Genomic DNA, 27,950 nt, shown 5'->3' with positions numbered 1-27,950 from the left:
TTTTGATGACGTCATTATTCTTCACAGGAAATTCGTCCATGTTTTCATAGATCGATGAGAATGCCTGGACTACTGTTGGTATTCGGTCTCCTTCTACGACAAAATCGGACTTCCATTTGTCGCTGTTGAGGTCAGACGGAACCTGAAATTGAGGCATGCCTTACCTACGGGACAAAGGCAGATTTTTACGGTAAATTTTGTCTTCATAATCTGTAAAATTTCTGCCAAAAACACCAATCGCACTCCACTGACCTGTCAAAGGAGACGGGTCATTGTTATGATGTTATTGTACATTGTCGACGGTGTTTCGACCCATCTGTCACATTGACGATATCTTCATTTTGAAGCGAAATATTGAAATTCACATCGACGAAAACATCAAATTTATTGTCTGCATGATGTCTTCTTGTTAAGTTATTATTGTAAATTTTCTGACTGATCATGAATTGTCAATGATGATTCATGCACTTGATTATTGTAGACTACACGATCGCGACCATGCCACTGCATGAATGACGTGCTGATGAGTTATCAGTATTGTTGTATTAGGCATTTTATTGTAAAAACACAATTGTTGAAATTCAATAATTATGAAACATGTACACTGACCAGGTAGGAAAAAGGAGTCTTAATTAGGATAAGTTTAAATTTTGTTGTCAATCTTTGCTGGTTAAATGGGTGATTTTTTGGTATGCCTATTGTTCTGCTCTATGCTGGTATAGGCTATACATGTTTATATGAGGTTAGCTGTTTATAAGACATCAATGACATTATTGACGACTTGATACATACAGTAATGTACGTCATGCATATGGTGCAACGTGATATACAGTGGATTAGTGAAACTAAGCCCTCTTTCCTATATAACGTGACCATACCCCATTTGGTACACGACCCCTTTTGGTACAAAATTCGGGTTTTCCCCTCTAAAATCCTAGTTACTGTGTTTTGTTATTTATACTATTGTGATATGAAAATACAAGTATAAAATGACAATTTATGCTCAAATTTGAGTTCGATCGCTTTGATTATATTCGTATACGCCTACATGGAAATGGGCGAAAGGGCCGTAAATGTTAGCAGTGGGTGCCGTAGAGCCATTCGACGGCTATTTCATGCTATATTGTTATCCGTTTTCATCTTAAGTAAACGCATTAAATTAATCTATATATCACTAAAATTCTTCGGATATCATTTCCATAACGATACCTCTTTTATTAGCGCAGATACGACACTTTTCTGAGTATAACACCGCAATTCAAACATCCCGCTTCGCCATTTTTGTTTTTACTACCAATGCGCATGCCTCAACGTTGCTGACTAAAACGATCTACCAGGCCAGGTGCTCGGTTGGGGGTTTAATGATCCGGATTTATAGCAAAGATATATATTATGTGTTGGTGTCAATTATTACTTTTTTGTTTATTAATAACTAGGATTGTAAGATAACCTACATGTACACCATATGAATGTACTTTTGTCTTAAATCAATTGAGATAATCAAACAACAGACCAGTGACATTTCCCCCAAGACCATGACATACAAATGTACTCAGTACAGATAAATATAACTTATATGTAAGCAGTAGCTCAGTAGATTTTTTTAAACGGTTCCTCAAAATTATAAAATGACTTAATCCAGATTTGCAGGCAAATACTGTTTCATCGTTAATAGTACACAAAAACAGCAATAAACTGAATCAGTGTTGAGAATCACCATGGGGATTTAATGTCACATGCAGTCATGGAAAAAATATAACATTGAACTTACATGTACATCCTAGATCTTTTATTATATAGAAGACATTGCTCACAAATATTTCATTTATTCTCTCTCTCCATCTTTTCTGTTTACATTAAAAGGGTTGTTGTATTCTTGATTTAAAGTTGCAATGTTATAAAATAAAATATATATAATTCTTAAACAGGTATGACAAATTCTGCATTTCTGAAAACTTGTGTTTAGGAATCAATATTGATATACCAACCAAAATATGGTCAGTGCATAGCATCAAAACTAATATCAATTTGTCAATGTGAGGCCATGTATACACATATACATGTATAGATAATTCACATTCCAAGTTATCCTGAATTGAACAAATGTGAATACATTTATTTTCATCTGTAAGAAGAAATTGTAAGAATCTTTAAAATTGTGTGTTTGAAGTATTGTTGTGTTTAAATGAACCTGTACTACCTCCTTAGGCCCTATTGCATCCATTTTTTATTCCACTTATCAAATTAATATGCAATTATACAGTGTACCTGCATGTATTACCTAGTACCTACAAGTATAAATGTACATGTACCAGGTATATATTGACTGTACCTATATTATTACCATGCATACACTATCTGGTGATTCCCAGTATTATGATTTTAAAGAAAGAACAAATTGATATATTTATGAGTGCTGAAATGTATTTACTGAAAATTAACAAGTATAAGGGCAATTCCAGTTATAAACCAGATCTTTCTTCTTTAAAATTATACTTAATTTTACAATAAAACCATTTTCTGAGACATTCACATCTTCATATAGGTTTGTATATGACAATATGTTCCAAAATTATTGTGCTAAATGCTGAATGCTGCAATTTTCAAAGAAATTTTTAAAAGAAATTTTGTAACAGATGATGAACTCAGGAAATAAAACAAAGAGATATTATGGTTTCCATGCATTTAATACTGTCTGGTTTTTACATATAGAAAAGGTATGTGTAGCCTCAAGAAATTCCTCCTATATTCTGGGGTTTTCCATGCCTGCAACATAAACAAAATTGAAAATTAGACATGAAAAATTATACCAGGTACAGAGCTATTGATCTTAACAATATCCATTCATGGCTGGATTATAGGTATCTTTGTTCTATAGGGAACAAAATGCAGTATGTACAGGTAAAAATGCAATATTATTGCATTGACATGACCATTATGAGGACTTTTCTTATCCTTTTATTTGTGGTCTTCCAGTAAAAATGGACACGATATATCATTCCCAATTTTACCATTTTACAGATAAACTCCCAGGTAAAAATGATTTACATGTAGCTGAATAATTACATGTAATAAGTTAACAGAAGGAAGGATATCTAGTCATTGGTAATTCATATACCCAGTAATTGAATAAAATGGTATTTGTTTTACCATAAAAATATCTATATATACTATAAAATAATTATACATGAATCACATGTATTTGAATCCTCTTATTAAATTGATATGGGGAAATTTATATATGTAATGTTTTGTAATGCAAACCTTTTAAAATCAAGAAGGGAAGATTATAACAAAATTGACAGAGTTGTAAAAAATTAAAACAGAAGAGTATTTAAATTCATTTTGTAATGTAATTTATAAAATTATCTTTAAATATCATACATACATAATACATTAAAACATTTTTAATTACCCAATATACCTACATGTATCTATCTATGATTTTGTTTAATTTTTTCATATAAATAACAATTATAAACAAGACCTCAACCTCAAAATACAGTTGCATAACAAGATTTTCAGCAAATATGTACTATTATGCATTAGCTGTGTATTGAGGGCTAAATGAAGTCTTATCAAAATTAAATACATGCACATTATAAGGTTATATACATTTTACATACAAACAGTTTTAAACAAGCTCTTTTTCACAATATGTAATGTACACTACATGGTACAATGAATAAAATGATCTTATAAAACAAGATACCATATCTTATAATTATGTTCTATTTGCGTTATTTCCAATGCTTCATTCGGAGAATGGATAGATCTATATTATAGGCCTAGTTATAATATGGACTGTTTAGGCATGTTATATTAAATTTTATATGCAAATGAGCAGGTGCTTGTTTCGTTTTGATAACACATTTTAAAAAGTTTGGAAAATTGGTATTTACCGGGAATATAGATTGCAGAATACTCTAAAAGAGTTATGTTCTATTTCAAATCAATTTATATGAAGAAGTGTAGTAGATATTCCCATATTTTAATTGTAACACCAAACCGTCTTTCAATTTCACTGAAAAATACGGGAAATGACTCGCCAGATTAGGTAGTGTTTTGAACGGCGGTACTTTTTAGATAATCGTCGGTAAATATCAAAGACAGTCATACAGCTTGATAAATGAATACCATACCTTTCGATCAAAGTGCATAAATTAAAATTTCAGCACACCAATCGAGAATCTCTAAGCAAAATGTCCCGTGTACCAAAAGGGGTCCGCTCGCTGTATCAAAACCGGAAGTGACGTAGTGAGGAATAAAACCGGTCTATTTTTAGCTTGCAGTTACGACGATATTTTTTTTTATTGTGGACGTACACCCCAAAGGCAGTCCTTGTCAGAAACTGACTAACATTGAATCACATTGAATGCATATTGAAATTATCACAAAAAATATGTCAAATTTGTACCAAATGGGGTACAGTGACGTTACATTGTATATCTACTGATCAGGTACCAATCATCTACAACATCACTCAGCTCTTAGTCTATATTTTTGATGGAAATATGGAAACTGAATGAAGCCGATTGTCTCACTGTTGGTTAATATGTGTAATTAACAATACATTATGAAACAATCGATATATTGCATTGCGATTGTATGCCTCGAGCTCTCAACTGGACCCTTCCGGCGTAAATTTCAACAAGTTTCGTTTTTTTTTTTCTTCCCCGTTTTTATTTATTATTTCGTGGTAAATTCGATAACAATTGCTTATCAATACAACACCAATTGCAAACTATCGATAGTTTCAAAGTCAGACATTTTTCTGTAGCTGATCATGATCAATGGATTAAAATATGATGTACTCATGAGAAAATCATATTTTACACATTAACAGACTTACAGTCACGCTAAAATGATTCTCATTCTATCTTTCAAAAAAACAAACATGCGCCAAACATTGCTCTAGATCACTATCAACAGTGTGTCAGTTGCTTCTGACGTTAGCAGGTAAAGGGAATTAACTGTGAACCAACGCTGCACTATAGATGTACAGCTTGGCAGCCAATTCATCAACTGGATTTTGATAGAATCAGAATGTAATACTATACCAATACTATTGCGATTGTACTCTACAATCAGAAAAATGTTTTCCCAATAACAATAGGATATTTTGCAAATGCATGGTTAAAATTGTAGGCAATGTTCATCCCTAAAAGTACAGTATGTCATATGATATAATTACTTCATGGACCATTAGTATAAAAAGAGCTAGTTCACGAAACCTTGGCCTGCAGACAAATTACATGTACATATATATATGATGAAGCTATGTATATCGTCTTATTTATCCAACACATTGTCTGATTTCTTAGATTACCCTTTCATAATCTTAACAAAACCTTTTTTACACCAATGTTCGCTAAAGAGGATTAGGTTATATCAGTTTAAATTTATACATAGGTTTCGAGATCCCTGAATGATGTAAGTAAAGTACAATTTACCGTTGAATAGTCCCACTATCTGGTGATTACGACGTCATCATTTAGCATGGTTGTATGATGTCATAAACAGCAGAAGGTGAGAATAATTGACAAATGTACTTTACTCACATCATTTTGGGATCTTGAAAAAACCTATATTTACACACTTACCGCCTAAGTGAGGCGACACATATTAATTAAAAGGCAGACTTTCTATCCAAAATACAGCCAATTGATGATGTACGTAGATTGGTACCACTGGTCTATCAACTTGATTGATCTTGATTGTTGTAATGATGTGCTGTTATGTAGTCTATTGTTCCAGACTATTGCAGCATGTTCTGAAACTGTTGTCTCTTCAGCGTTTGTCTGACTTTTGTAGTTAAAGCAGGTTGGCCATCTCAGAAATGCAGTGTAATTCTATTCGCTTTCTGTGAATCAGATGTGTTGTTGACATGTGTCATGGGTTTCATTTTCTTGCTCTTCTTGATCATTGATTCTGATGCATTTAGATATAACAAATTGCCAAAAAAAGATACTGTAAATATAAACCCTATTTATTTTTGTGATGATTTAATAAAAATTGTGTTTTCATGCAATTATCTTTTCACAGCAACTTAATTTTGTTATTTAGACTAAAGTGATTCTAATTTGAAAATGTTCCTTTGTTTGACGCATTTTTGCAGATATTCAAAATTGTAGATTGTCCACAAAATGAAGTAAATATGGATATTTTTGCGAGTGCCTTTGTGTAATTAGCGAATATTTTCCTCTTGTGTAAATTTCCATATTTACAGTAAGTTGACTTTAATCACACAAGAAAATAGGTTGGTTTAACCGTAATGCTATGGTGATTGGTAGAGGATCTGGTGTTTCTTTTGTATGCTTCATGATGGTTCCTCTAATTATAAACAACAAACAGGATAATGTTCCGTAGTAAATCAGTTGGTAGGGTATATTAAGCTAGCTGCTACCAGGTTGTTAAAGAGTTTCAAACTCAGTTGAATCATTGCCAAGTCAAATTGCTTCATGACATGACAATTTCTTAAAATGTGTTTCTTGTTTGAATCAAATAATGTTGCAAGTCTTCCAGTTTCACATTAATCACTAGTTGTAGACTAATATGTCCATAGTGTAATTTTGGTGACAGATATAGAATGCAAGTTGGATGATTCTGAGCTGTTGTATCTAAGGTTTACATCTTTGTGATCATGAAGTTCATCACAATTATGCACTATAGGCTGAAGGCAATGGTTATTGATTTTCATGGTCACTTTGCTACAAATAGAACAAGAGCTTCGGAATCTGTTAAAATCAATCACCATCAAGGTAATTTGGTGTGTGTGTGTATATACTTATGACAATGTTCTCCTCAGTTTGGGTTACTTCTGTAGATATTGATTGTACAGAGAAATCAGTACTGTAAAGCGTGTATTGGGCTACTGGACACCCACATAAAGGTACTATATATATCAGAATATAAGGCAATTTAGAGCTCAATAATTCCCTGGCTTAGTTTTGAACATAAATCTGTAGCTATCATGGCGCCATTATTACATGACATCATCACCATGTTTTACTTTTACCCAAATCAAATGTCAATAGGCTATCTATATAGGGAGCTCGTAGACAGCAGCTATACTTGCTCGTGTTCGGTGCAAAAAAAAAAAAAAATACTCATTGGTTTTCTGTAGAAAACAAAAACATTTCATGGGACCCAAATAATGATGCTGCAAGATTTGGTATGTTATTGCTATAAGTGTTTGAGCATTAGAAGATGAACTTGTGCAAAACCTAGAATGTTTCTAAGCTTTTTGTGCTTTGGATGTCCTTATTTACCAGATATTGGTTAGATTGATATGCATATTGAACATAAATCTACATTTACATATACATGCTGTAGGTTGGTTGTTTTTAGCAAATACTCTGGTTTTCATTTCTTTCAGAAATCTGGGATATATCCTTAATGGTTGTCTTATTTTCAGCAGAGTTACATCTAGCAGTGAATTAAGACATAGATTCAGAAAGGTGATCGAGCCAGTATGATAAATATCAAAAGAAGAACTAGGTCATGCTGCACTCTGACCTACATTTTGACCTAAAATGTAGCTACTTCTATATAACTACATAAATTAATCTTTACCAAGGTTCCATGTGTGGGTAAAGTTTACAGCATGTATACGTATGTGACATGTATTTGCACTCATTTTTAGCCCACCATCATCAGATGGTGGGCTATTCAAATCGCTTTCCGTCCGTCGTCCGTCCTTCCGTCAGTCTGTCCTTCCGTCTGTCCTTCCGTCCGTCCTTTCTTCCATCCGCCTTCCGTCCGTTAGCAATTCTTGTTAACGCTATTTCTCAGAAAGGACTGAAGGGATCTTTCTCAAATTTCATGTGCATGGTCCCCTAGGTCCATGGTTATGCATATTGCATGTTGGTACCAATCGGTGAACAAGATGGCCAACAGGACGCCATCTTGGATTTTGATAGTTAAAGTTTGTTACCGCTATTACTCAGAAAGTACTGAAGGGATCTCTCTCAAATTTCACATGTAGGATCCCCTAGGGCCTTAGTTGTGCATATTGCATTTTGGGACTGATCGATCAACAAGATGGCCAAGAGGCCGCCATCTTGGATTTTGACAATTGAAGTTTGTTACCGCTATTTCTTAAAGTACTAAAGGGATCTGTCTCAAATTTCATGTGCATGGTCCCCTAGGTTATGCATATTGCATTTTGGTACCGATCGGTGAATAAGATGGCCGACAGGACACCATCTTTGATTGTGACAATTGAATTTTGTTACCGCTATTTCTCAGAAAGTACTGAAGGGATCTGTGTCAAATTGCATGTGCAGGTTCCCCTAGGGGTCTAGTTGTGCATATCGCATTTTCGGACCGAAAAGTGTACAAGATGGCTGACAGGCCGCCATCTTGGATTTTGATAGTTGAAGCTTAATTTAAAATTGTTACCATTTTTTCTCAGAAAAGTACTGAACTGATCTGTCTAAAATTTTATATGTAAGTTCCCCTAGGACCTTAGTTGTGCAGATTGCATATTCAGATTGGTCAAAAAGATGGTTGACAGGTAGCCATCTTGTTTTTTCATAATTGAAGCTTGTTACTATTATATATCTCAGAAAGGATCATTCTCAAATTTCATATGTAGTAATATGTAGTAAAAGTTTGAAAAGCAGAGAAAAGATCCCTCTTTCCTTTGTCAGACATAGATCATTCTTTGGTAGGCGCCAAGATTCCTCTGGGATCTCTCGTTGAGAGATGTACTGATATATATCTCTGGTCGATTGTTTTTACATTATCGGGTTAATTAAGCCTCTTGATTAGATCTATAGCTAGTTGTTAGCACTCAGGAGATAATTACATGTTTAGATGTGCTGGTTGCTATGGAGTTATCATTATAACAGTACAAATTTCCCTTTCATAATTATTCCATATATATATCATGCAGGGCCGTGGAAATGTACTTGTCCACTCGTCCTGATGAGTCTACTCATCCCTACGTCTTCTGTCGTACATTGAATATTTACTGCTCTCTTGTCCATTGGACAAGTAATATGTTGATAATGTCCTAATTAATTAAAGTTCTCACTATGTTACATTTATTGTTAAGTTGACTTTTATTTCTGAGAAACTGGATACTTAATTTTTGCTGTTTATCCATGGGAAATTCATTTCTTTTATAGTCAAAGATGTACATTTACATATGATCATGACCACAAGTCACCTCTTTGGCACAAGTTTGAATTTCATGTGGGACAGATGCCAGGTACTGACTGCTGGTTGTGATGGATAGTTTTCTCCAAGTACTCTGACTTTCCTCCACCATCTAAATCTGGAACATCTTTAAATGACCCTGTTTGCATATATATGTTGTGCTAATATATTAAATTGTGCCATGCTCCATCTTTCCATTTAACTGTGCTACGTATTGTATACTCATCAGCTATCTGCTAATTATAAATATCCCATCATCTGTGTTATATCACTGAATGTGCTTACTCATTCATTATTGGTATCATTGCATTTCAAAAATATTTTTAGCCAGTTAGATGCATGTAAGTTAATTAAGATAATGTTACATACATTCGCCAACAAATTATGATATAAGGCAGTTTATATATGTTGTGTACAGCATATTTTGATTGTGAGTGCGCTAAAAATAATGAATATTGATTGGGAGGATTTGTATCCATTCATCCAATTTTGAAGCAGTATAACTTTGATATATAAGTGAAAGATATGTTTCTTCTAATACATTACTTCAGGACGAATTTCCGATTTCTTTAGAATACCCATATTTATGTACATATTTCCTAACTTCAAAGTGTGATAACCAAGTATATCATGTCCACTACTGGCCACTGTAAGCTTGATATATGAGCTAATTTCTCTTGTACTGTATTGGTGTAATGAAACCTGGCAGCTTTTGTTAGGCTTAGATTTACACACAGATAACACATGGTCAGGGTGAGAATGACTAGGTATGGCTAATGTTACACACAGATAACACATGATCAGGGTGAGAATGACTGGGTATGGCTAATGTTATACACAGATATATAACACATGGTCAGGGTGAGAATGACTGGGTATGACTAATGTTACACACAGATAACACATGGTCAGGGTGAGAATGACTGGGTATGGCTAATGTTACACACAGATAACACATGGTCAGGGTGAGAATGACTTGGTATGGCTAATGTTATACACAGATAACACATGGTCAGGGTGAGAATGACTTGGTATGACTAATGCTACACACAGATAACACATGGTCAGTGTGAGAATGACTAGGTATGGCTAATGTTATACACAGATAACACATGGTCAGGGTGAGAATGGCTAGGTATGGCTAATGTTACACACAGATAACACATGGTCAGGGTGAGAATGACTGGGTATGACTAATGTTACACACAGATAACACATGGTCAGGGTGAGAATGACTGGGTATGGCTAATGTTACACACAGATAACACATGGTCAGGGTGAGAATGACTTGGTATGGCTAATGTTATACACAGATAACACATGGTCAGGGTGAGAATGACTTGGTATGACTAATGTTACACACAGATAACACATGGTCAGTGTGAGAATGACTGGGTATGGCTAATGTTACACACAGATAACACATGGTCAGGGTGAGAATGACTTGGTATGGCTAATGTTATACACAGATAACACATGGTCAGGGTGAGAATGACTGGGTATGGCTAATGTTACACACAGATAACACATGGTCAGGGTGAGAATGACTTGGTATGGCTAATGTTATACACAGATAACACATGGTCAGGGTGAGAATGACTTGGTATGACTAATGTTACACACAGATAACACATGGTCAGGGTGAGAATGACTGGGTATGGCTAATGTTATACACAGATAACACATGGTCAGGGTGAGAATGACTGGGTATGGCTAATGTTACATACAGATAACACATGGTCAGGGTGAGAATGACTGGGTATGGCTAATGTTATACACAGATAACACATGGTCAGTGTGAGAATGACTGGGTATGGCTAATGTTACACACAGATAACACATGGTCAGGGTGAGAATGACTTGGTATGGCTAATGTTATACACAGATAACACATGGTCAGGGTGAGAATGACTTGGTATGACTAATGTTACACACAGATAACACATGGTCAGGGTGAGAATGACTTGGTATGACTAATGTTACACACAGATAACACATGGTCAGATTGAGAATGACTGGGTATGGCTAATGTTATACACAGATAACACATGGTCAGGGTGAGAATGACTGGGTATGGCTAATGTTATACACAGATAACACATGGTCAGGGTGAGAATGACTTGGTATGACTAATGTTACACACAGATAACACATGGTCAGGGTGAGAATGACTAGGTATGACTAATGTTATACACAGATAACACATGGTCAGGGTGAGAATGACTGGGTATGGCTAATGTTATACACAGATAACACATGGTCAGGGTGAGAATGACTGGGTATGGCTAATGTTACATACAGATAACACATGGTCAGGGTGAGAATGACTGGGTATGGCTAATGTTACATACAGATAACACTGGTCAGGGTGAGAATGACTGGGTATGGCTAATGTTATACACAGATAACACATGGTCAGTGTGAGAATGACTGGGTATGGCTAATGTTACACACAGATAACACATGGTCAGGGTGAGAATGACTTGGTATGGCTAATGTTATACACAGATAACACATGGTCAGGGTGAGAATGACTTGGTATGACTAATGTTACACACAGATAACACATGGTCAGGGTGAGAATGACTTGGTATGACTAATGTTACACACAGATAACACATGGTCAGATTGAGAATGACTGGGTATGGCTAATGTTATACACAGATAACACATGGTCAGGGTGAGAATGACTGGGTATGGCTAATGTTATACACAGATAACACATGGTCAGGGTGAGAATGACTTGGTATGACTAATGTTACACACAGATAACACATGGTCAGGGTGAGAATGACTAGGTATGACTAATGTTATACACAGATAACACATGGTCAGGGTGAGAATGACTAGGTATGACTAATGTTACACACAGATAACACATGGTCAGTGTGAGAATGACTGGGTATGGCTAATGTTACACACAGATAACACATGATCAGGGTGAGAATGACTGGGTATGGCTAATGTTACACACAGATAACACATGGTCAGGGTGAGAATGACTGGGTATGACTAATGTTACACACAGATAACACATGGTCAGGGTGAGAATGACTAGGTATGACTAATGTTATACACAGATAACACATGGTCAGGGTGAGAATGACTAGGTATGGCTGATGTTATACACAGATAACACATGGTCAGGGTGAGAATGACTGGGTATGGCTAATGTTACACACAGATAACACATGGTCAGGGTGAGAATGACTAGGTATGACTAATGTTACACACAGATAACACATGGTCAGGGTGAGAATGACTAGGTATGGCTAATGTTACACACAGATAACACATGGTCATGGTGAGAATGACTTGGTATGACTAATGTTACACACAGATAACTCATGGTCAGGGTGAGAATGACTGGGTATGACTAATGTTACACACAGATAACACATGGTCAGGGTGAGAATGACTAGATATGACTAATGTTACACACAGATAACACATGGTCAGGGTGAGAATGACTAGGTATGACTAATGTTACACACAGATAACACATGGTCAGGGTGAGAATGACTAGGTATGACTAATGTTACACACAGATAACACATGGTCAGGGTGAGAATGACTGGGTATGGCTAATGTTATACACAGATAACACATGGTCAGGGTGAGAATGACTGGGTATGGCTAATGTTACACACAGATAACACATGGTCAGGGTGAGAATGACTAGGTATGACTAATGTTACACACAGATAACACATGGTCAGGGTGAGAATGACTAGGTATGACTAATGTTATACACAGATAACACATGGTCAGGGTGAGAATGACTAGGTATGGCTAATGTTACACACAGATAACACATGGTCAGGGTGAGAATGACTAGGTATGGCTAATGTTACACACAGATAACACATGGTCAGGGTGAGAATGACTGGGTATGGCTAATGTTATACACAGATAACACATGGTCAGGGTGAGAATGACTGGGTATGGCTAATGTTATACACAGATAACACATGGTCAGGGTGAGAATGACTAGGTATGACTAATGTTACACACAGATAACACATGGTCAGGGTGAGAATGACTTGGTATGACTAATGTTACACACAGATAACACATGGTCAGGGTGAGAATGACTTGGTATGACTAATGTTATACACAGATATCACATGGTCAGATTGAGAATGACTAGGTATGACTAATGTTATACACAGATAACACATGGTCAGGGTGAGAATGACTGGGTATGGCTATTGTTATACACAGATAACACATGGTCAGGGTGAGAATGAATGCACACAGATAACACATGGTCAGGGTGAGAATGACTGGGTATGACTAATGTTATACACAGATAACGATAACACATGGTCAGGGTGAGAATGACTAGGTATGACTAATGTTATACACAGATAACACATGGTCAGGGTGAGAATGACTAGGTATGGCTAATGTTATACACAGATAACACATGGTCAGGGTGAGAATGACTAGGTATGGCTAATGTTACACACAGATAACACATGGTCAGGGTGAGAATGACTAGGTATGGCTAATGTTACACACAGATAACTCATGGTCAGGGTGAGAATGACTTGGTATGACTAATGTTATACACAGATAACACATGGTCAGGGTGAGAATGACTAGGTATGGCTAATGTTACACACAGATAACACATGATCAGGGTGAGAATGAATAGGTATGGCTAATGTTATACACAGATAACACATGGTCAGGGTGAGAATGACTAGGTATGACTAATGTTACACACAGATAACACATGGTCAGGGTGAGAATGACTGGGTATGACTAATGTTATACACAGATAACACATGGTCAGGGTGAGAATGACTTGGTATGACTAATGTTATACACAGATAACACATGGTCAGGGTGAGAATGACTAGGTATGACTAATGTTATACACAGATAACACATGGTCAGGGTGAGAATGACTAGGTATGACTAATGTTATACACAGATAACACATGGTCAGGGTGAGAATGACTAGGTATGACTAATGTTATACACAGATAACACATGGTCAGGGTGAGAATGACTAGGTATGGCTAATGGTCAGGGTGAGAATGACTAGGTATGGCTAATGGTCAGGGTGAGAATGACTAGGTATGGCTAATGTTACACACAGATAACACATGGTCAGGGTGAGAATGACTAGGTATGACTAATGTTACACACAGATAACACATGGTCAGGGTGAGAATGACTGGGTATGACTAATGTTATACACAGATAACACATGGTCAGGGTGAGAATGACTTGGTATGGCTAATGTTACACACAGATAACACATGGTCAGGGTGAGAATGACTGGGTATGACTAATGTTATACACAGATAACACATGGTCAGATTGAGAATGACTAGGTATGGCTAATGTTACACACAGATAACACATGGTCAGGGTGAGAATGACTAGGTATGGCTAATGTTACACACAGAAAACACATGGTCAGTGTGAGAATGACTGGGCATGGCTAATGTTATACACAGATAACACATGGTCAGGGTGAGAATGACTAGGTATGGCTAATGTTACACACAGATAACACATGGTCAGGGTGAGAATGACTAGGTATGACTAATGTTACACACAGATAACACATGGTCAGGGTGAGAATGACTAGGTATGACTAATGTTATACACAGATAACACATGGTCAGGGTGAACATGACTGGGTATGACTAATGTTATACACAGATAACACATGGTCAGGGTGAACATGACTAGGTATGGCTAATGTTATACACAGATAACACATGGTCAGGGTGAGAATGACTAGGTATGGCTAATGTTACACACAGATAACACATGGTCAGGGTGAGAATGACTAGGTATGACTAATGTTACACACAGATAACACATGGTCAGGGTGAGAATGACTAGGTATGACTAATGTTATACACAGATAACACATGGTCAGGGTGAGAATGACTAGGTATGACTAATGTTATACACAGATAACACATGGTCAGGGTGAGAATGACTAGGTATGACTAATGTTACACACAGATAACACATGGTCAGGGTGAGAATGACTAGGTATGACTAATGTTATACACAGATAACACATGGTCAAGGTGAGAATGAGTGGGTATGACTAATGTTACACACAGATAACACATGGTCAGGGTGAGAATGACTAGGTATGACTAATGTTATACACAGATAACACATGGTCAGGGTGAGAATGACTAGGTATGACTAATGTTACACACAGATAACACATGGTCAGGGTGAGAATGACTGGGTATGGCTATTGTTGGATATCATCATCAGATTCAATCTGATTCATCATCGGATTCAATCTGATGCCTTCTGGTCCAATATTGGTTATAAAATGACTCTAATCCTGTGATGAGAATTTATATCCATCTTAACACTTATCTCATATATCATACAATCATTATGATCTGAAAGCTTATTCTGATTTGTTGTTGAATAATCAAGTTTCCTATCTGGATCCCCCACTCCACTATTTCATTTACCTGAGTTAGGTGTATTTAGAACTTACTATCTATAATTACAAAAGCTTTATTTGTAATATTGCACATGTACATCTGTGCAATTCTATTTAGTCCCTTAGACAAAAGATCCTAATAAATAGTAATATGTATATATATGTAAGATTTCCTTATTACCTCTAGTGCATGCCTACATGGGTTCATGTGCATGCCCATTGGGTCAAAAAAGTAGGCACATATGATATCCAAGGATGAAAATATCTCCAAAAGTTTAAATTTCTATACTTGGAAGTTGGGATGAAGAATGTCTCAGGTTTCACAGTTGTACATGTACATATATTTATATATGCCCCTATATAGTCAACGGGAGGGGAGTTGGGTTCAAATTAGCGTAAACGCAACGACGTATGAATAAAACCCAGAGTAGGATCTGACTACTTCTAGTTTGCGCTTCGGTAAAATTTTGCGTCATATGATAATCTAAATAAACTTTAGTTACTTAATTTACATTTTACCTTTTCAAAGATGACAGATTTGCTTTGAATTGATAATAAACTAAAAAAAACGGGTCTTCTATTTGTCTCAAAACTGATCCTTAGGCGGCACAGACAATACCATGCTCGTCATTAGCCTACTCGGTTGGCCTACTGTATGAAGTGTAAACAAAGTTTCCTTGTTGTCGGATTCAAAATGATAGTAAAGAGTTGTTATTAGATCCAATTAAAATGTATTTGACATCAAAACAGAATATGTGTTCAAGCATTGTAACGTTAATAAATAACAAAAAGAATCGCTGGTCGAGGCTACAACCGGAGGCTTTCCTCGGGAATGTTCGAGGGATTCCATAGTTACATCAGTCACACACCATACAAACACTTGTCTATCATCCGTAAAATAAAATAAAAGTCGTGACTATGAAGAATTTAGTCTATATTGCGTACGTAGACCGATACATACATTACAAACATTCAGCAGCTCAATAGTCATACCATTTGATCAACAGGCTATTTCACAGTTACTTTCCTCGGTTGAAAATCAAATATGGCGGCTCGCTCCATTCGGACCACATCACTACCGTGACAATGATATATACCGGTTGTCGTTCTGCCCCTGGTTATCTCAATTTTTATTCGAAATGTACATTATTGATATATTATCAAATTGAAAAAAACAAACCATAATTCACAAATAATTTAAAGATGTCATTGTCATATTTCAAATCAAACTGCAGCTATAACATGATTCAACAATCCTGACTACCGTAGTTACCCAACTTAGCAACCATCGTCGTTTTAAATTTGACTTAAAAGTAGACTTATTCATGTAAATATAAAGATTGAACAGTGTTTTGATTGCGTTAAAGGTGGTATGAACGCAATGGGATACAGATATATTCTACATGTAGCGCGTTAAACACGCTACATTGAATATGTTTGTATCCCATTGCGTTCATACCACCTTTAACGCAATCAAAACACTGTTCAATCTCTATGTGTTGTAATACCTAGCTTGTCTGCACAGTCGCTATATATTGATAGTTGCAACTGTAAAAGAGATATACCTGGTAAGTAATAATTCTGTTATACTCTTAAGCTTATAGCCAGATATTTCTGCGGTTTCATGGGATATTGCTATGGTCGCGAAAATTTAATCCACAAAAAATTGAGAAATTGATGAATTATTAAGTATACCCTTATAGCCAAATCGCAAAATTTTTTTTTCTCATTTCTAGTTCAATATCATGAAAATTTTGACAGGCCATGAAAATAACCGACTATACATTATAGATTGATCTATCCTTATTAGTTTATGTGTGCATCAATGTTGCTCTGGAAAATAAAACGTCACATTGCTTATACAATCATGTAACAATCAATATCTACCTAGTTTACAGAATGTGGATATTTTTGTATATTATGCTAAATTGTCTGGCTTTTGTACAAATTCCATGCTAGCTTTGTATTTAGGGTTAATGTTGCTTCGCAGAATTGATTCTACAAATGGGGATCTTGACCTACATTTTTACCAACAATTCGCATGAGACATGATAATGCATCATGGATGGAACTTTGAAAGCAATATAGTATTACAATTGTACATATATATAATAAACACAACATCATATGAAACCCTAGTAAAAATTGATGGGTAAAAATCAATGTATGTAGATACATGCCTGTCTGTTATAAGCTGCTGTCATGATCAGTGGGCGAAGGATTAACTCTTATCATTGTGTTTAATTGTAGCTCAGGTGGAAATGGTGTTTGTTACTCACCACAAAAGAGATGTGATGGGTGAACAATTACTGTATTTGGTCAATGATTTCTCATATACATATGAAACTGCAGGCTTTATATAGTCATGTACATCTGAATGTACCAGTACGGTATACCATATTTGACTCTACAGGCTTTGTATAGTCATGTACATCTGAATGTACCAGTACGGTATACCATATTTGACTCTACAGGCTTTGTATAGTCATGTACATGTGAATGTACCAGTACGGTATACCATATTTGACTCTACAGGCTTTGTATAGTCATGTACATCTGAATGTACCAGTACGGTATACCATATTTGACTCTACAAGCTTTGTATAGTCATGTACATGTGAATGTACCAGTACGGTATACCATATTTGACTCTGCAGGCTTTGTATAGTCATGTACATCTGAATGTACCAGTACGGTATACCATATTTGACTCTGCAGGCTTTGTATAGTCATGTACATGTGAATGTACCAGTACGGTATACCATATTTGACTCTACAGGCTTTGTATAGTCATGTACATCTGAATGTACCAGTACGGTATACCATATTTGACTCTACAGGCTTCGTATAGTCATGTACATCTGAATGTACCAGAACGGTATACCATATTTGACTCTACAGGCTTTGTATAGACATGTACATCTGAATGTACCAGTACGGTATACCATATTTGACTCTACAGGCTTTGTATAGTCATGTACATCTGAATGTACCAGTACGGTATACCATATTTGACTCTACAGGCTTTGTATAGTCATGTACATCTGAATGTACCAGTACGGTATACCATATTTGACTCTACAGGCTTTGTATAGACATGTACATGTGAATGTACCAGTACGTTATACCATATTTGATTCTACAGGCTTTGTATAGTCATGTACATGTGAATGTACCAGTACAGTATACCATATTTGACTCTACAGGCTTTGTATAGTCATGTACATCTGAATGTACCAGTACGGTATACCATATTTGACTCTACAGGCTTTGTATAGTCATGTACATGTGAATGTACCAGTACGGTATACCATATTTGACTCTACAGGCTTTGTATAGTCATGTACATGTGAATGTACCAGTACGGTATACCATATTTGACTCTACAGGCTTTGTATAGTCATGTACATGTGAATGTACCAGTACGGTATACCATATTTGACTCTGCAGGCTTTGTATAGTCATGTACATGTGAATGTACCAGTACGGTATACCATATTTGACTCAATTAGTGTTCCCCATCCCTGATTATTGCACCTCTTCCTTTTGGAGGCCTTAAGCTCATTTAATTACAGTGAATCTAAATATTCATTGAATACTGAATGAAAATATAAATACTGTACGTATAGTTTCATTATTTGTATCGCAAAGTGATATGTGCCCTACTTCATATACAATGATTTTACCTCAGGGTTGCCAGTTTGAAATTTGTGTAGCTATAGGGCAAATGCTAGATACTACCTTAAACTGTATGTCTGTTTTAAATATTCAGGTTAACCAAATTTCCTCTGAAACTTCCATGGGTGAAAGGGAATCAATTTTGTTAGCCCACCATCATCAGATGGTGGGCTATTCAAATCGCTTTTTGTCCGTGGTCCGTCGTCCGTCCTTCCGTCCGTCCTTCCGTCCGTCCTTCCGTCCGTCCGTCCGTCCGTTAACAATTCTTGTTATCGCTATTTCTCAGAAAGTACTGAAGGGATCTGTCTCGTATTTCATATGTAGGTTCCCCTAGGGCCCTAGTTGTGCATATTGAATTTTGGGACCAATCGGTCAACAAGATGGCCACCAGGCAGCCATCTTGGATTTTGATACTTAAAGTTTGTTATCGCTATTTCTCAGAAAGTACTGAAGGGATCTGTCTCAAATTTCATATGTAGGTTCCCCTAGGGCTCTAGTTGTGCATATTGCATTTTGGGACCAATTGGTCAATAAGATGGCTGCCAGTCAGCCATCTTGGATTTTGATAGTTAAAGTTTGTTATCGCTATTTCTCAGAAAGTACTGACGGGATCTGTCTCAAACTTCATATATAGGTTCCCCTAGGGTCCTAGTTGTGCATGTTGCGTTTTGGGACCGATCGGTCAACAAGATGGCCGCCAGGCAGCCATCTTGGATTTTGATAGTTAAAGTTTGTTGTCGCTATTTCTCAGAAAGTACTGAAGGGATCTGTCTCAAATTTTATATATAGGTTCCCCTAGGGTCCTAGTTGTGCATGTTGCGTTTTGGGACCGATCGGTCAACAAGATGGCCGCCAGGCAGCCATCTTGGATTTTGATAGTTAAAGATTGTTATCACTATATCTCACAAAGTACTGAAGGGATCTTTCTCAAATTTCATATGTAGGTTCCCCTAGGGCTCTAGTTGTACATAATGCGTTTTTGGATCGATCGGTCAACAAAATGGCCGCCAGGCTGCCATCTTGGATTTTGATAGTTAAGATTGTTATCGCTATTTCTCAGAAAGTATTGAATGACTCTGTCTCAAATTTCATATATAGGTTCCCCTAGGGCCCTAGTTGTGCATATTTCGATTTGGGACCGATCAATCATCAAGATGGCCGCCAAGGAGCCATCTTGGATTTTGATAGTTGAAGTTTGTTACTGCTGTTTCTCAGGAAGTACTGAAGCGATCTGTCTCAAATTTTATATATAGTATGTTTGCAAAAGTTTGAAAAGCAGAGAAAAGATCCCTCTTTCCATTGTCAGACATAGATCATTCTTTGGTGGGCGCCAAGATCCCTCTGGGATCTCTGGTATAAAAGGTGCATGGATCTAACCTGCAGGAACTTGAAGGATGGAGCCCAAAAGGGAATATGTAACAAATGATTCTTCTGTAGGAATGTAGTGTTTTGTTTCGAATTGGTCTGAAGCTTCCTGGGGTAAAATGGAAAATGTTTTAATGTGACAATGTCTTTTTAGTTAAAATCCTTCTTCTGTACAGGAATGAAGGGATTTTATTAGAATTTAGTCTGAAAGTTCCTTCGGTGAAGGGGAACCAATTTTGTATAAACAATCAAGTCTAGCCCCCCACCTCTTCCCAAGCAAATGTAGCAAATTCTTCTTCTGTAGATTTGAAGGGATTAAGTTCTAATTTATAATATCAAATCAAAATCCTTATAATGCTAACTTAATTGTGTTCTTGATCTGGTACAGTTGAGCGATACAGGCCAAATGGACTTTTTGTTTTTTCGTGTGTTGTGGCATTCCTCATATTATCATGATCAATGTTTTAATGTTTCAAGCACCTCTTTGTAGACGAGTAAAAATAACCTCTCTTACGACTGAAGTGTCACAAATAGAAGGACTCGGCCCTCTGAAAAATTGTATTGGCCTTCATTGATTATACAATGGGGTTTATAGGGTTTAGTGGGTTTAGTGGGTTTAGTGGCTGGCTTAATAATTATATAATATATAAGTACCTAGAGAGTACATAAGTCAAAACAGACTAAAAAATGTCAACTCAAAGCTTTTGTCTTAAGTTGTTGGTTTTTGTTTTGAGAAATCAGAGCCAGATCATTTATGTGTATATATATACTGTTGTAATTTGTAAAATGTAATCATGTACACATTTAAAGACCACTGTTACAAAAACCCAACATTGTAATGCAGTAGTTTATGTCCAGCTAAATACCAGCCAAGAAGACTGTAAAACTACTTCCTCCAGTAGTACAGATGGAGAATCCCTAGGGTGTACTTAATGTAGATGTTATATTGAGCATCTGATACTCAATATATAGCTAAAGCTGGGTATAGAAGGTGTGATAACTGTATACATAATGGTGTACATATAACATTATTCTGTGTGTAAGTCAATATTACCATACTTAATTAGTACAATATTAAATACTGTATTAGTTTAATTAACACTACCCCTATATAGCTAGCCCTTCATTGTCTGGGTTGTAGGTTCAAAACCACATTGGGTAGCCTTTCAAGTACAGGACTTGGCTATCTATATATAGCTAGTTTTGTTAAGTAGGGACTTCATCAAAGAAAACAAAACAAACCCATTGAAAACATTGATATCACAATCAAATCGCCTTTCGTGCTTCAGCCAACATCTCAGTCCTTCCGACTGTTAACAGTTTCATTTGTGGGTTCTCCTATACTAGGCCGCCATATTTGATTTTGATTATTTCAGTTTGTTACCACTATTTCTCAGAAAGTACTGAAGGGATTTTTCTAAAATTTCATATGTATTTTGTAGTAAAAGTTTGAAAAGCAGAACAAAGATCCATCTTCTATATTGTAAGATTATATATGACAGTTGAAAATGTGGCTTGTGAGTAAGATCTGGAAGCTAGCTAGAGAGATCTAGTAAATCAAAATAGGTTATAGGCTATCAGATGTTATAAGTAGTTGAGATGACCAGAACCACACATAGCTAGGGTCTTAAGGACTCAAAGGGGTCAGGAGAGTTAGAAAGTGTCTGTGAAGTGTCTATGGACAATGGTATGAGGATGCAAGGTTCATTTAGAATAATTCAGAGTCCTGAGACAGCATGGTCACCGAAAGCCTTGTAAAGTGAAATGTAACCACAATTCCTAAAGATGAAGTTAGCCAATATAATTTGATAATTTAGATACCAGGTAAATTGACTAAGGTAGATATAATATGAAAAGGAACAAAATGTTGAGAGAGTTATAGAAGGTGTTGAGAACATCAGAGAGGTCAGATCACAACTCGGATCAGAACATAAGAGAGTGACAGAGACAGAATGGACAGAAGGTAATAATTTCCCAAGTTGTGGTGTTGAGGATAGAAGTAACAGTAGTCCAGGAAGTTGAAGGAAGTGGACAAGTGAGAATGGAATTGAAGCTCAAGATAACACATGAAATGTTGTAAAGTAATTATATATCATTATATTATTTGAGTTCGAGGCCCAGATAGGGCATGAGTCAATAAATTGTCATGCTTTGTTAAATTGTGTTTCTTTGATATTTAATATTTACTAAACACAATGTATCATATTCACTATGTGTTGTTGATCAAAAGATTTAATTTGACAATTTCCACAGTGATTATGTCAGCATATCGAACCGACTATCACGTTGTCATAGAAACATCCTTTTTTGGGGATGTGGATGTGGCGCACTGGTAGAAGACGCAGGTATATGTTTGGCTAGGCAATTTGGTGCCGTAGATTGTGAGTTCGAGCCCCGGATAGGGGACGAGTCAATAAATTGTCATGCTTTGTTAAATTGTGTTTCTTTGATATTGTAAGTGATTATATACCAACACATAGGAAATAAAAGAAGTAGAACTAGTTTACTAACTAAATGTCTTCCTCCCCAGTGAAATCGTCATCATAATGCAACCATTTTATGACCAGCACATGTACAAGTACACACAAAACTTCTGGTCATATATAGATACTTTAGGGGTGCCAAGATGGTTTTGGGATCTCTTGTTATTTAAGGGGCTGAGAAGAAGCTTCCTCATTACAATTATGATATAGTGGGACTGGACTGGTTTGAATATTGGCAACCGCACATGTACATAGCTCAATTTGTAGAGCATATGAGCTGGCTAGTGTTCGGAGGTCCCAGGTTCAAGTCCTGGTACGGTTCCTACATTTTCTATGTCTACTGTTACAATCTTGTGCTCAACAAAATACCAATGGTGGTACAGTTGTTAAATTTTTAAGAAGAAACTACTTGATAAAATTTCTGCGTAATACAAAATTAATAATTTTAAATTTTACTTCTTTGAAAAACAGGAAACAAATTTACTTACAACAAATATTCTTTTGATACAAAGTGATTTCAAGGTGCCTTTAAGTCAATATTTGCTCTATATATAACATAGTGGGTTTTTTTTAAATGCTGAATGTATAGCCATGTATTAAAGTGAAACCAGGGACCTAAAACAGGAATCGATTGATAGAAATTCAAAAAGTTAGCTATCAAACATGTATACAAATAATTGTTGATAATGGAAATTCTGCCAAAGAAGACATTGTAACATTGGCAACTTTTTTAGTAAGCTTAGTAAATATGTTCATTCGGGGTGCAATTAGCTATGACTTAAATCAACTTATAGTTTCAGAAATTTTATAACAAATTTTTGTAAAAACATTATTTCTCCTGGTCTCATGGGATTTGTTATAGCAAAGTTTCACTGCAGTATAAAGGTCTTGTCTGTCTTCAAGGACTTAGAAAAGAGGAAGTAGTGTAGAGACTATATTGGATCGTACATCTGCAACGCTCATAAAGCTAAGTAGAGGATCTGGCTAGTGTTGCGAGGTCACGGGTTCGAGCCCAGTCTGGTCACTACATTTTCTCCTTTCCGGTTACAGTTAAATGGCTTTTTATGGTTATAAACATGTCATTGTGTACAAATCAATCACAAGAGGAACCAAGTAGTGCACAAAGTATGGAATGTAAGATTGCAAAATGCATAAAATGTGATACATCATGTATATCATGATAAAACTAAGTTGGGTGTGGATTATGATGGTTGATCCGTGATGTTTGAGAACCTCTCCCAGATCATCTTCACTTGTGTTACCCTTGTGTTTCTTATCTTCTCATCTGGTGAATAATTAATGCATCCTATTTCTTCTTATTATTGATTTTGTCTGTTTCTCACTCTTGATCTACTCCAAAGCTTAATTGGGAGGAAGCCAAGAAGAAAAAATGTTTGAATTTTCCAGTTCATTTGTACGCGAAGGAAATATTTGTAGGGAAAGACTGACTTAAATATTTGATCAAAGAATTGACAGTAATCATTAGTGGATATTTACAAATGTATAAAAACTAATAAAGATGTATTTGTACATTTTGTAGGTATACAGTTGTCAGTGGAGTCATTTCCAATGGGAAAGTGTCAATCTTGTTGTGAGACGCCTGGAAACTCGGCCAGCTCAAGGTACTCGAGTACACCACAGTCAGTATCCACGGCAGGGACGTATCGGGGCAGAGCAGGCTCCCAACCTCAGGTCATCAACTCTGACCCAGGGGGAGGGGATGTCCTCAGCCATCTAACCTCCAGTAGGCAGCCTCAACCAATGTCGGACAAAAAAATGTTCACACCCTACCCAAAACTACCACCCATCAAAAAGCACAGTAATGGTGACAACAAACGATTGTCTTTTATATCTAGGGACTATTCTGAAAGTAAAATTCAGGCACTGTTTGAGCAATACAAGGAACCAGGGGAAGATGCAATATTAGCTGAAGGTATAGAGAAATTCTGTTCAGACTTAGATGTAAATCCAGATGAATTTATAGTGTTGGTGCTAGCATGGAAATTCCAGGCCAAGACAATGTGCAAGTTTACAAGAGAGGAGTTTGTCAATGGTTGCAAAGCAATAAAAGCAGACTCCATCAAAGGTATTCAGGGTAGGTTCACTGACATTCTGAAAGAAGTAAAGGACAAACAGAAGTTCAAGGAACTGTATCGGTGGACGTACAAGTTTGGGTTGGATGCGGAGACGGGACAAAGAACGCTTCCTATAGATATGACAATTAGTCTATGGAAGCTGGTCTTCTCTCAGACAGAACCACCAATAGTGCAACGCTGGTTAGAGTTTCTAGAGGTCCATCCAAATATTCGGGGTATCCCCCGCGACACATGGGACATGTTTCTTAATTTCACAGAGCAGGTTGGTGATGATCTGGGGTCATATGATGACACAGAGGCCTGGCCTAGTCTCTTTGATGACTTTGTAGAAAATGAAAACGACAGACAGAATCAAAATGTAAAAACACTTTAGTATATTGGCGCTGTTTGAACATTCCATATAAAATTTGTTGCCATCACTTTGCATATAAAATTAATATTGAGTCTTGTCAGGGTGGAGTGAGATGCCTTTTGTTATGTGTCTACTTTTAAACATGTAACCTTTGCAATGTTTTCTTTTAAACTCATTATCACATCTTCTTAATTAATGGTTAAAACAAATTGAACATGTAATTTTAGTTGAGGATTTGATTTTAAAAAATGAAGTGATTTTTAGTTAGTTTGGTTACAAATAATGTACACCTTGATTGCTTGGTTAATAATTTTAAAGGTATTTAATTGTTCTCATATTTTTTATTCTGAAATTTGAAACAGATTATCATTCAAAACAAGTTGTTTATATTGTAATTAAATCAGCTTTTATTGGAATATATGTCAATGATGGGATGGCTATATTACAAGAATAGATACTGTCACATATCAATTTGCAGACTTTTGCATAGTTAGCAATGGATTTTTGATTCATGTTGAATTCTATTTCTGGGCCTGGTTGATTAGCTTACTTCATTTTGATCATTTCAGAGTTACTGTAAAATCTGTGTTTATATCTTCTCTAAAATTCGAATAGTAAGTTAGAGAATGAAATAATTCAGAATTGCATGAAATTTTGTCAGGTTTACTATGTTGGAAGAAATTATTTTTGCTTGTTTTAAAACTGTCTTTCAACTGTGATTAATCTAATGAAGTTTTCTACAACTGAGCCCAAATATTTAACTTCAATGATCTACTTACTCTAATGGTAATTTTGATGTCCTCAAATCTATCGTTCATCAATGCAATAATGCTGTAACAGAAACAGTCATGCTCACATGTTCCTGGTCATTATAGCTCAACATGTATGTCATGAGTTCACATTCTCTATGTAGAAATTAAATCTAGAACAAATCCCTTTGCACTAGATTTCCGTTCTTTGGACACAAGTTTATGGAGCTGAAGCATAGGGGGCTGACAATATACAAGGAAGGTCTATACAATTACATGTACCATAAGAGTATTACTATTATGGTAATTAGACACCCCTTCATTTATTATATGAGTCCCCTGTGAGCTGAGTAGTCATATTGTGTAACAAAAATCTGTCACTATCTAAACTGTTTATTTTATGTATGAGATACCTAGTGTAACTGATTATGATTTTTCTTTTAATTATCAGACACTGGTCACACGTTAACAACATCAGGATTCCCTATGTAATTTGCTGACACTGTGGTGTCCTTCGTCAACGTTATTATCACCAAGATGAATTTCTGTAACAATTTTTTAAATTTTCAGTACTGACTTCTTTAATTTTAATAGTAATTATGTAAAAAACAGTTTCTAAATTGTTTGGCAGACAATTTTTTTTTGATACCTTGAAAAGATTGTTTTAGTTTGTCTCTATTTTCATCTTTAAATAGGAAACACTGCTCTTAATTACAACTCTGGTTGTTCAGTAGTTCAGATAAAATATAAGGAAATAATACCAGTATGAATGCAAACTGCAATTTTTCTTTATATTTTCAACAGCTATATTGTGGTTGTCTCCCTTTATATGTCCAATTTAGGAAATCATAATCCTAAAATACATGTCTAAAGACACATGTTAAATCCGATACAATATATATGGCAACACAACTTGTCAACTCCCACACGCCCTAAACGGTTGACCATAAAAGTCATAATTAGATACTCCATGATTCTATGTTAGAGTAATACACATTTGATTTTTAACATTGATTGTCTATCAGATGTTTTTTAATCCTTGAGTTTGTATATGTTATACAATTGTTATTATGTAAGTTGCCTTATGCTTTCATCTGTTAATGTCTTTCTGCTTCAAGTGAATGTATGTTGTTAATCCATAGAAAGAATCTCATATCCATACTGAGCTATTGTCTGATAACTGACAATAACTTCTTGTTTAAATGTTGAATCACCCCAAATCTGCATGGATGTGTTATATTATATAATTTTGCCATTCTCACACCTTTCTGCTGTACTTGAGTGTAATGATGAAAACATCTAATTAGTACATGTATAAGTATATATGTAGGTCATGATCTGTCCAAATAATTATAATCACTGTATATTTCCTAGTTAATTATCATGAGGATGTTCTTTTCACAATTTTGCGGAACATTATTGAGGCTGTGAATATTTTATCTAGGAAACAGCAATTGGTAGTTAGAAAATTTTTAATTTGACAGAAATTATATTTTTTAAATAAGTCAAAAAGCATATAATTGACCCTTGAAAATAATAAATGTAAAAAATTGGTAGTACTTATAAAGCATATAATTGACCCTTGAAAATAATAAATGTAAAAAATTGGTAGTACTTATA

General features: G+C 35.8%; 1 protein-coding gene across 1 annotated transcript; it reads left to right on the top strand.

Annotated features, from left to right (window-relative positions):
* LOC138323434 (DCN1-like protein 3) lies at positions 1-27,891 on the top strand. The gene is made up of 2 exons (XM_069268056.1): positions 1-190; positions 24,674-27,891. The coding sequence occupies exon 2, from the start codon at positions 24,703-24,705 to the stop codon at positions 25,600-25,602; it is 900 nt and encodes a 299-aa protein (XP_069124157.1). The 5' UTR covers positions 1-190; positions 24,674-24,702; the 3' UTR covers positions 25,603-27,891.
* The last annotated feature ends 59 nt before the right edge of the window (positions 27,892-27,950 follow it).

This window comes from Argopecten irradians, chromosome 5 (genome assembly GCF_041381155.1).
Source record: "Argopecten irradians isolate NY chromosome 5, Ai_NY, whole genome shotgun sequence".
NCBI classification, from domain to species: Eukaryota; Metazoa; Mollusca; class Bivalvia; order Pectinida; family Pectinidae; genus Argopecten; species Argopecten irradians.
Note: the sequence above shows the minus strand (reverse complement) of the source record. Positions and strands in the feature narration are given on the sequence as shown.

Excerpts from the sequence above, each read along its gene's own strand:
- LOC138323434 (XM_069268056.1), top strand. The coding sequence starts at position 24,703 with ATGGGAAAGTGTCAATCTTGTTGTGAGACGCCTGGAAACTCGGCCAGC.